General features: G+C 41.4%; 1 protein-coding gene across 1 annotated transcript; it reads right to left on the bottom strand.

Moving 5' to 3' along the window:
• Positions 1-529: 529 nt before the first annotated feature.
• On the bottom strand, positions 530-9885 carry hgfa (hepatocyte growth factor a). Its single transcript, XM_051957671.1, is given in 13 exon segments — positions 530-771; positions 1065-1202; positions 2163-2237; positions 2333-2441; positions 2668-2697; positions 4084-4223; positions 5392-5485; positions 6685-6818; positions 6992-7034; positions 7037-7162; positions 9187-9305; positions 9489-9609; positions 9774-9885. Coding segments are annotated over 12 exon segments (1284 nt in total). The 5' UTR covers positions 9602-9609; positions 9774-9885; the 3' UTR covers positions 530-608.
• Positions 9886-10947: the final 1062 nt, after the last annotated feature.

The following is a 10947-nucleotide window of genomic DNA, read 5'->3' as shown; positions in this document are numbered from 1 at the left end:
TCCTTCTGCAAGAAAATAATGTACAAAGGGCATGAATATACTGCAAAGTATCTGTATTTGTGTGTAAAACACTGACGCAATGCTTAAAAGGTCAGTTCATCCGGATTACAAAAACAGATTTTGCAATTTTAGCCTCAGCAGATTCAAAAAAGTACTGAGGCTAAAGGTTTTTAAGACGATCATTATTGAAACATCTGCTCCCAACCCCCAATAAAATAAAAGGTAATGGAGGAAATACATAAAAAAATAAGTCACAGTTAGTTAAGATAAAATACAAATTGCAATGCCAACCATTTTCAGTGGGACTATTTCTTCCAAAAGTAAGATCCACTGAATCGCTTTTTTTTTCTTTTGAGGGGTGAAATGACCCTTTAAGTGTTGTAAACTCATGCTGTCTTAATCTATCATGATCCTTACATCACATACACCTTCTCCTCTATTGCCACCAGCACATATCCTGCTTTCCCCAGCATCCCCTTTGATTTGTGAGCACATGTCATTGTTGACCATGGGCATGGTCACAGAGTTGAGCGCTTCATCGTATCCTGTATCTGAACACAGAAGGAAGCAAAAACCATGAGTGATGAACGTCACAGAAAATGTTTTGTTTAAGTCATCATTAACATGGAAAGTGGTTGGGCATGTGGGTGAAAGAAGTCAGTACTTTTGGTTTCCCCCCATCCATACATGGTGCAGTTGGTGCCTTCAGTAATGTGACACTCTTTTACTGGGAGATGAATGGTGGAGGCACCCTCAGACACAGGGGCAGGACTAGAACAAACAGGAATAGTCATGAAATACAGGCATAAAGTATTGTTTGCACACTAAATCGCTCTTATTTTGTTCCTTTTCAAATAACCCAATAATAAAATTGTCTCGCAAAACAATTAAACCTGTATCTAGACATCTTTAATGGGGTGAAAACAGGCTTTTCATGCTTTTAAACATCTATAAATTGATGCTAGTGGTACTTATTATGACATACAACATCCCTTGTGACTGGTTTATACCATAATATCAGAAGATTCAGTCAGTAGGAGCCTAGTGACTAGATGAGTACTTACTCTGCTAGTTTCAGCATAACCAGATTGGATCCTTCGGGGCCACAGATCAGGCGAGAGATCCGCAGCCTCGGGTGACTTGAAGATTCATTGAGGTGGCGCAGACCAACCTGAACGCTGTAATCCCTGAGATCTGGAACACTGACGACAACAAGGACCAAAGTAAGACCAATGTAAGAGAGAATCTTACAATGTTTGGGATTAATTGAGTCATACATGCTCAATGTGGACACCGACCGACTGGTTTCTTAGGTTTGTTACATATAAAACCCCTGGAAGTCTGAATCTCTGTTTTTGACATGGCCATTGATACACTGCTGTTACAAGGTGGAAATGACTACTTATTTCACTCGTGGTATGTCTTATAGCCTACAAAAAAAACATCATATAGACATGTTGACAAAGTTAATAACTTGACTAGAATTAGAGAGGGGTTTTTAAGACACAGTAAAGAACATGAGTTTTTTTCACATCTACAGCAGCTTTACTTTCAAACACTTCTAAGACGGTGCAAAAATCTATTGCACTGAATGACAAGCAACTAGTCACTGCAACACCTTCAACAATTTTTAACAAATACAATTTCAAACACATTTCAGTATTCATTGATTTCCAACTTTTTCAAAGACAAACATGATGTTGGTAATTTATTATTTTGTAATAACCCTTGGCATAGGCTACTGGAAACATGAACATTTTTAAGGATGAAACGCTGGAAAAAAACAAGCCGGAGCACTACACTACACTACACTACACTAGACTACACACTGCTGATCAACTCCATATGTAATATTTTCAGTATGCTCAGAGATTGGGTACTTTTCATTAAAGCTACTGCTGCAGATGACAGCAGTGATACTGTGATATCATGTGCATAAAATGACTGGCAGAAGTTAAACAGATCTGCAGTCTAAAACATTTTGTCCGTTTCTTCGGGCAGGTCTGTCGGCGAGTATATAACTTCCAGTAAACAGATTACATCGTGCATGTTAGCTCTGAACAATATTAAACAGAGACAGTGAAATGGGCCTGTTTGAAAGATTAAGAGCAGATTTAAGTCAAACGGAGAACATGAGGAAGTAACAGAAGGTGGAATAATACCAGGAAGTGAAGCACTGTTGGTCTGTCAGAACCCAGTCTTCTCTGATCAATGAGCCGCCACACAAATGAACCTTCCTAAAGAAATTTAAGAAGATGATTTTATTCATTACATAACTTAGCATCAATGATATTCTGAAAAATGCACACAAAATATTCATAAAATGACTTACTCTCTTTGGATGCTTACTACCCAGCTGCCGTCTGTACCTCGCACTTGATGCCCTCCAACTATTCTGGTGTTTATATGCACAAAGCAGGAGATCTTAGGCTTTGTCACACCTAAACAAGGAGATATATTCAATACTGTATGTTAGATGGATGCATATTTTTTACATTTCAATGAAAAAATCCCCATTAGAATTTCAAAAGGCAGCCATAAAATATGATTTGTTTAGCCATGTAAATAGCAACAGAAGGATTTGATAAAAAACACTGAAAGGAAAAGGGATTAGATCAGAGATAAGAAGAGATTGTTTAAAGCCTCAAAAGCAGAAAAGTTACCCACTGTTTGGTTGAGAAGCCACTGTAGATTCACCTAATAGAAGTAAAGAAAAGCACAACAGTGAGAAGAGACCCCACAGCACACAGCAGCAAGAAATAATTCAGACCACTGCAGACCATAAATTGACACACTAAGTCTTAAACCTCAGTGAAAAATACAACCTTTTATACTTATAAAGACTTATCTCAGCATCTGAATCATTTTTGGAAGCTATCACTGTCAGCAACCGCAGCAAATAAATTTGCTCAAGACCTCAAAAACTTCATGGAAGACATGTTTTACATTATGGAAATTATTGTGCGGCCATTCAAGAGGGGCTCTTCAGCACAGCCAGATTGAAACCAGCCAAAGAAAATGTTGGGTCCAGCGGGTCCGAGTGTGTGTTTTCTCAAATAAAAGGATGGCAGCAGAGACCCGCATCTGTTTGCTGTTTGTGCATCGTGTATTCTCTGCCAATTGGACAAAACCGCAGCTAGCATTACGTAAGCCACCAGGCAAGCTGTGTAAAAAACACAGTTATGACATTTCAGTTGAAGTCAGCAAAGGCCGCAAACCTAAAGCACTTGTGTTATTTCACTGCAGACAACAAACAGTCCTCTTCTGGCAATACATACGTTTTCAGAAGTCCTGTTTGAACAATCTGAAAGGCTCATGAAGTTTTAACTTTTGTGTTGTACATGTAAAGGAATCAAGTTATCTTCAGCCTCTTTCAGTTTAATAACAAACTCTCATTTCTGGACAAGTGAACAACATTTCTGACCTGGTTTTAACAGACTATTTAACTATCATCAGGAAGTTAGCTTAGCTTAGCTTAGCACAAAGACTGAAAACAGAGGGAAAAGCTAGCCAGTCTCTGGCAGGAAAATATGCCTACCAGCACCTGTAAAACTCATTTATATGTTGTATCTCCTTAGTCCATACAAAAAACGATGAGTAAAGATGACATTTTGGGGTTGTAAAAGTGTTGTGATGCTATGTTTCGAGCCTTCAGAAAATCGATTCTGTGACGGGAGATTTTAGCCAGTCACAGGTCTCTTCACTTTTTTAGAGCAGGTGAGATAAAAATAAATAGCAATAAAGTCTACTATGACAGCAGGATGAGGTGGAGGATTTTCACTAATGATTGTAGGTTTTAAGTTCTTAGTGAAGCCACATATGAATGTTGACTTTTATCTTGACTATCTTTGCATGTTTAGAGTGCATGCTTGTCTGGTTTGAAGGGCTTAGAACACAGAGGGGAGAGCTGTATATTTTCAATTTCTGCTTGTTTTTTTATTTTTGTTTTCATATTTCTGGCTTCTGCAGCTTTAAAAAATTGCATCAGGTGCGTAATTCATAACCCCTTTCCTCAGTTAAACACAGATGTGTCTACTTACAGAGTTGGACATTAGAGGATACGAGCTTATTTATGTCACTCACAGTGCTTCAGTTTGCAATAGTCCCAGGCCAAGCGGTTATTTGGATTGGTGTAACACCAGGGGCCATGCTTGTCCCGGTCTGGGTTCCGGCAGTAGTTCTTCTCCAGCCCTACATAGGATACCGTAGAGTGAGAATCCCCACTGTAAAACACACAAATACAGATTCTCATTTTCCATTTGTTATTTTGCACACAGTGTATCAGAACTAACACTGGGTCACGTCTCATAAAGATTCACACACTCTCACACTCTCAAAACACACAAGCCTGTGTTTACATGGACCTTCGCACACACACTGTCACGCACATATAGCGCGTACGCATCGCAAGTATGCCTGGAAAGTCTGACTCTGGCTTTCCTATAGTGCAAGGAATCCTCTGCATTTGCTGCACAGAGTCCGTAGAAGGAAACAGAGTTTTGCGAAGAGTGCTCATGGGAGTATGAAAGTATGCAGTCTAAGCATTCAGCAGGGCTCAGACCAACAGGAGCCACATCCTCCATGGAACGATTTGGTTGTGCTCTCGATTGGTAGGAATTCACATCTAATCGCGGTGTCTCTTTGCAGCGCTCCACTTGGCTCTACAAGAATTAAACATAATCTTCTCAGATATCCAAAATATCCCCGAAAAGCAATTACTAGGTAGGAGTTAGGACACACGCACGCAAAAATAATACTTAGCGATGGGCAACAATTTGTCAGTGAATGAAGATAATACCGCTTCCCAGGAGAATGTTAAACAAGCTGGAGCTCTCAGCGGTTCTCCCTTGGATGACCCTTGACCTTGAGCAGGGTAGACTTGTTGGCTGCAGTCTATGCGAGGGAGCTGATTGGCTTTGATCTACTTTCCTCAGAAAGCACTTCCTGGGGTCAGGGGTCGGTTCTGGAACATGTCCATCTGTCTGTGCCATTTTGGCTTTTAAAATTCCTGTAAATTAAGTTATTCCAACAGCCTGACTTTGGCATGAAGTAACAGCCGTGGAGTGGGCAGCCTCCCCGTCAAGATGGGTCACTCTCAGAGCACCCCAGGGTTTCCTCTCGTCAGTTAGATGAATAATAATTGGACCTGTTATTGACCCTCAAGGAACCCCCTGATTTCCTCTTGCTGTTTGTTTTCACTACTTAGCCTCATTCATATGAAAGGGATTTTCACAAGGCAATGGGAGCTAAGCTGTCAACAAACACTCATCAACTGAGCTGAAAAGAATGTCAGTCTCTCTAGGAAACAGTGTTTCTCAGGACAGCTGCAGCTGGACTGGGGGTGAGCAAGACGGGCAACACAACAAAAATCTCTGCAGAGTAAATTGTTACCTGTTTATGTGATGTGACCAGTCTGCACAGGGAATCCCTGATCGAGTTGTGGATAAAGTGCCCCGGTACATCTCTCCGTTGTCTTCATAACACTCTGAGGAAGAGCAAGAAAACGTTATTATAGACCACACTATAAATATTCCCAGAAGTGCAGAGAGCTACTGAGCCCAGCAGTTTTTCAAACACCTAAATGGCTTCAGTAAGTGGGCATACTCACAGAAACTTTCATGCTCTCGCAGACACAAAGAAGGGATTTGGGTGTGTGCTACTCTTTGTGGTTTGGATCAATTTAACGTTGAGGGCCTCGGTGTAACTGGTGGTTCTCAAATATAATATAACATTTAAACCTCACTACGTCTGTTCTTAAACAGAATCAGCCTGTAGTAACAAACCAACTGACTGCTTTGTGACACGTGTGGTCTTCTGAAATGTAAAGCAGAGAAAGATGGGAAATGACAGCGAACACTCTTGCCAAAGTCTGGTGTTGTTGTTCTTCCATGAAATGGAATTCATTGGGCAGCACGCTGCCAAGTGGCTCAGTCCTACGAGAGCGACATAGAAAGTGTGTGTGTAATCCCACTTTGAACAGACATGACAAGTTTTTTAAAGCATCTGTTGTTTAGCATTTTGTTTTTCAAGCAACAACATGGAAATTTGTTAGTAATTATCACAATACTTGCCATTTGGTGGATATTTGGGACTCGGAAAGGGATGGTTTGACATTTTGGGAAATATGCTTTTGGCAAGAGTCTAGTGAGAAAATTGCTGTCATTAACTAATAAAGACTGAGATTAGTGGGAAACAGTTAGCCTGGATCTAATGCCTGATGGTAAGAACCTCCACACCTCTGTACACAGTATGCTTTGATTCTTATAAAACCAAAATATGATAACAACACGTTGTGGTTTTAAGGTGTGGGCTAGCTTTCTTGTGGCCATGACCTTAAATCAGCATCCACTGTTTGCTCAGCAACCGTACAGTGACAACAAAGCTCTGACTTGTTTTTAGACTGTTGTTTCTGTATGGACCAAACAAACAAAATGTACATGTTAATTAGTGATCTTTAGCAATAAACAGCTTCATTTTTAAAAATAATAATAATAGCCAGGCTCGCTATAGCTTCTTTTTTCAAATTGTATGCTAAGCTAACAAGTGGCAGGATGTATCTGCATGTTTAACAAACAGACATGGGTGCTGTTTATAGTTAAATGTATTTCACAAGAAGAAAGCAAACAAGTGCACTCCCAAATTTTTGCACTTTTCCTTTAACATGGATGTTTATGAGTATTTTACCTATTTTTTGAGTGTCCTCTGCATCACATCTGGGGATGTGGGTGCAGTTGGCTATCCTCTGATTTGGGTCTGTAGTGAAGCACCATGGGTAATCTGCACCATCCGGGTTGCGGCAGTAATTCTCTCTAAGGTCTCTATAACACACACACAAACTACAATTTAAATGATGGTGCTGATGACTGTATTTTTAAAAGCAGCGGTAGCAAATTTCACATGCCTTCCTCCATTAGGCATTTGTAATACACAAAATCTTCTCCTTGATGCTGCATAGAGAACTGTATCCAAGCTATGAAACAGCATTACTCACTTGCACTTGAAGTTCTGAGGAAGGAAGGAGTGGTTATGGGGAACTGAGAGTCCCAGCGCTGACATGTCACACCCTCTGGAGTGACATTCATTGTGCCTCGGTAATCTGTGCCCTTTCCCTGGACGCAGGACGTCGTTATGTTGACATCAGCGTCTTCGCTGGGGTCTGAGTCTGCAACAGGAAGATATAACAGTAAGGGGAAGCTTCAGTAAAAAGGGAAAATCACTAAAAAAAAAGTGAGGTGCAGAACGTGGGGGCAGGAATGAGGGAGGGAGAGAAGGAGGGAGATTTTAATCCTCAGAAGAATGTGTCATGTTTAACATAGAGACAGATGATCAAAAACAGTAGCTCTCCCCCCGGCTCGTATTGGGATAGAAAACTTTCTTTGTATTCCTAGCACTGGTGCCCTACTTTCTTGAGCATTAGGACATCCACAACAATAAGGAGCTGTTTAGCCTGTTGACAGCAACAGCTTTGCTACAATCATCATATTTATACCTTTACCTCTACACAATTCTGTTTCTGGGGAATTTGTTTATTGCAGGCCAACGAAAGATATCACATCCAGCCCAGACTGGCTCGGGCAACTCTATCCACTGGCAAACTATTCCAAACATCTTCAGAAGGAATTCTGCTTTTTCACAGTGCAGGGGTAGCAGTTCATAGGGAGCAACTTCTCCCCTCCGGATTTCTGTCTCTGTTTCTTTAGCCTTTGACAAATGAGATGGGAGAAGATGGAGGAGGCAAGGGAATGTTTTGAGGCTGAAAAGAGAAGGCGGGTGGAAAAGAGGGATTCTTCGGTTTGATGTAATGCATGCCAGTGTCTGTGTGCACTGTGTAGTACAGGTCAGTGGTTTTTATCTTTCTGAGGGCAGGCATTGAGGGATACACACATCTGGACAAATGCAGATCCTCCACTCTTGCGGTAAATCATAACCTGTACTGTAAATTGCATGTGTGTATGTGTCTGACAGAGACAAAGAGAGACGCTTCGTGTGTTTGTGGGCGTCCATGTGGGAATATTTCAATGCACTTTCTCCAAAAAAATGAAAATATTCTCAAATGGCATGACCTCTTTTTGCTCTCCACTGTTTTTCCTTTACCTCTGTCTTTCATATTACAAATGAAGGCAAAAGTTATCTAAACTCCAACTCAGCCAGATGCTGCCATTTGTGACATGAGTCACGTGGAGTAACTAATGACTGACAGTTTCATTACTGATTTATCCGTTGCGGTTTTTGTTCCAAAACCAGTAAAAAAAGTCCATCTCAATTTCTAATCGTGATATCTTCATTTCTTTTTCGGACTGAAAAAAAACACCATTTCCCTAAAGGTATTCCCTCATCTGGTGTTGCGATAATGGTGGAGGAGTGTGCTGTCTAACATGTCGGTCCATTGCTGCTCAGCTGGGTTGAGATCTGGTGATTGTCAGAGTCGTAGCATATGATTCACATCATTTTTGTGTTCATCAAATCATTCATTGACCCCCTGAGCCCCGTAAGGAAGCATCTGCAATTGGTTTGCTCTTCGCACATTAATTCAGGACCTTCCTTTAATTCGTCTACATATGTCATGATTTCAAAAGCAACATTCACACCACTACAACAGCGATTAGACCTTCCAGCGCCTATGTGAGGCATCTTTGTATAGTAGCTTCTATTGTTATCCTCCATTTTATAGCCCTGACTGTCCTCAGTAAAACACTTCAGGCTCTCTGAAGTCAGACCTTCCCCTTTACAAACAACCTATTTACTCTTCCTTGTTGAGGTAAAAGGATTTGAAGCCAAACACCACATGAAACATCCAGTTGGGTAAACAAAAGTCTTATGCGACTCTGCAGGGGAGAAGGAGAGCTTTTGTACTCAGTTGACCACAAGTACTCTAAAACCACCAAAGTCCTGTATGCAACAAATCTCCTGGCATAACTTGATGGTGATACAAAACCACCATTTGTCAGTTTAAAAACCAAAGCATCCTCCATCATCATCATGTTCACTTCTAAATTTCAAACAGATTCCTAACTGTGTGACACATTGACATAAGGTTGTAAGAGTAATAGATGCTGAGGAGAAACCACCTACAGAATCATGAATCGAAGTAAAACAATAATTAGGTCTTCTGTTAATCTGTTTGAACACATTTTCCACAAAGCCCGAGCTCCAGATCTGTAGTATACACAGTGCATAGGCCCTTACCACACACGGTGATGTTACAGTACTCCCATGGAGTTTTGGGATCCATGGTGTAGCACCAGGGACGGAGACGATTATCCGGGTTCCGACAGTAGTTGTCCTTTAAATCTTTGTCCCGATACCTGACAAGAGAAGGGCCAGATAGGATGCAATGGAAAGGAGAAAAAAAAGCGGGGAGAGAAGTAAGTCATAATAACCGGTGAGGTCTACCTCTCTGGAGTATTAGCGTCATTTATTTAAGCATCTGTCATGGGTGTGTGCTGGTATTGTCTGTGAGAAAGATTTCTGTGTGATTTGCAGCTTACTTTTTGGGCTGGAAGTGGTGTTTGTGAGGCCTCACTGAGTCCCATCTCTGGCACTCCTTGCCGCTCTCTGTATGGTCCATTTTGCCCTGGTAATCCTCCCCGTTACACGTCATACAGACTTCTGTCAACAAACAAGCAGCAGTTATAAAAACTTTCTAAATGGAATGCAAACAAAACTTATGACTTACAGAAAGAAATAAACCACATGAACACTGATTAAACGCTCATTGGCCTTTCGGTTTTTGCTTTATTTTGTCTGAATCTTAATGTCCAGTAATATTTTACCCTCTGAACACTGCGGTATGCCACACTCCTCAGCTCGTACATTGGGATCGGTGGTGTAGCACCATGGACCACCAGGATCATTGTTGGGATTTCGACAGAAGTTCTCCCTCAGATCTTGCGTCGGGTACCTATCTGGATAAAACCTACAGGGGAGCAGACAGAGGTTATTGAATGTGTTAGCTGATACTGTAAAGCTATACAAATAAATATCCAGGAGTACTTGCACACTTGGCTGCTCCAGTAATATATACAGTACTGTACCTGTCTGCTAGTGCTCTCAATAACAAATCAGGGCATTTACATTAAGATGCAAATCTCACTCTGTGAAATGCGAGTGCCTACAGCGTGACCAGATTACATTTTAAGTCCTAGAATGACCAGTAATAGCACTCGTATGCAAAGTAGGTCATCAATATGTTTCTTCTCTTCAGGTTTGCACCTTTTGCATGATCGCCTCACTTGTTCCAACCATATCCCAACTCCCTCAAGTGTGAAGCAGCCAGACTGTCACAGCACAGTAACCACCAACAGCACAGAACAACGTTATGGACCACTTGGAGGCATCCAAGCAGGTCCTTCGCTGGCAACCTTTGAACACCTTTAAACTTAATCCTTCCCTGTCATCTGCTACATCACGTTAGCTCGAAGAAGACTGTAAGAAACTGAAGCTGGCTAGTCCAAACAAATGGCTGCATCATGGGATCCCTGGACTCAATGAACAGTCTGTGAAATTTGTCTTCTGTCGTGGCAGGATGATGAAAAGCTGGCATGTCAGCACCCCCTGATCCATGCTGACCACAGTCCCCCTCCCACCCACAGTGAGGGGAGACAGAAGTTTTGGGCACAGATGAAGGGTGAAAAGAAACAAGTCAAGTGAATCACTTTGTACCAAAGCAAAAAAAATAAAAAGAGAGGATGACGGAGTGAGCAAAAGGCGGGAGTTCACTGTTTAACTGATGATGTAAGAAAACATTCACAAAAAAAAAAAAGGAAGAAAAAAGAGCCACAGTCCACCCTCCCTTCAACAGCTTGTCTGAACACTCTACCCCAGGCAATGACTCTTGGGGGAGTCTGCAGCGCTCTCCCCTCTGTGGCCCAAGGGGCTTACGCAAGGTTTCTACAATAATGCACAACATCACTCAGCTCAAAGGTGGAAGAAATCTCAGGCATTTAA

Source organism: Acanthochromis polyacanthus, chromosome 1, assembly GCF_021347895.1.
Source record: "Acanthochromis polyacanthus isolate Apoly-LR-REF ecotype Palm Island chromosome 1, KAUST_Apoly_ChrSc, whole genome shotgun sequence".
Classification (NCBI taxonomy): domain Eukaryota; kingdom Metazoa; phylum Chordata; class Actinopteri; family Pomacentridae; genus Acanthochromis; species Acanthochromis polyacanthus.
The sequence above is the reverse complement of the archived record's forward strand: the minus strand, read 5'-3'. Positions and strand labels throughout refer to the sequence as shown.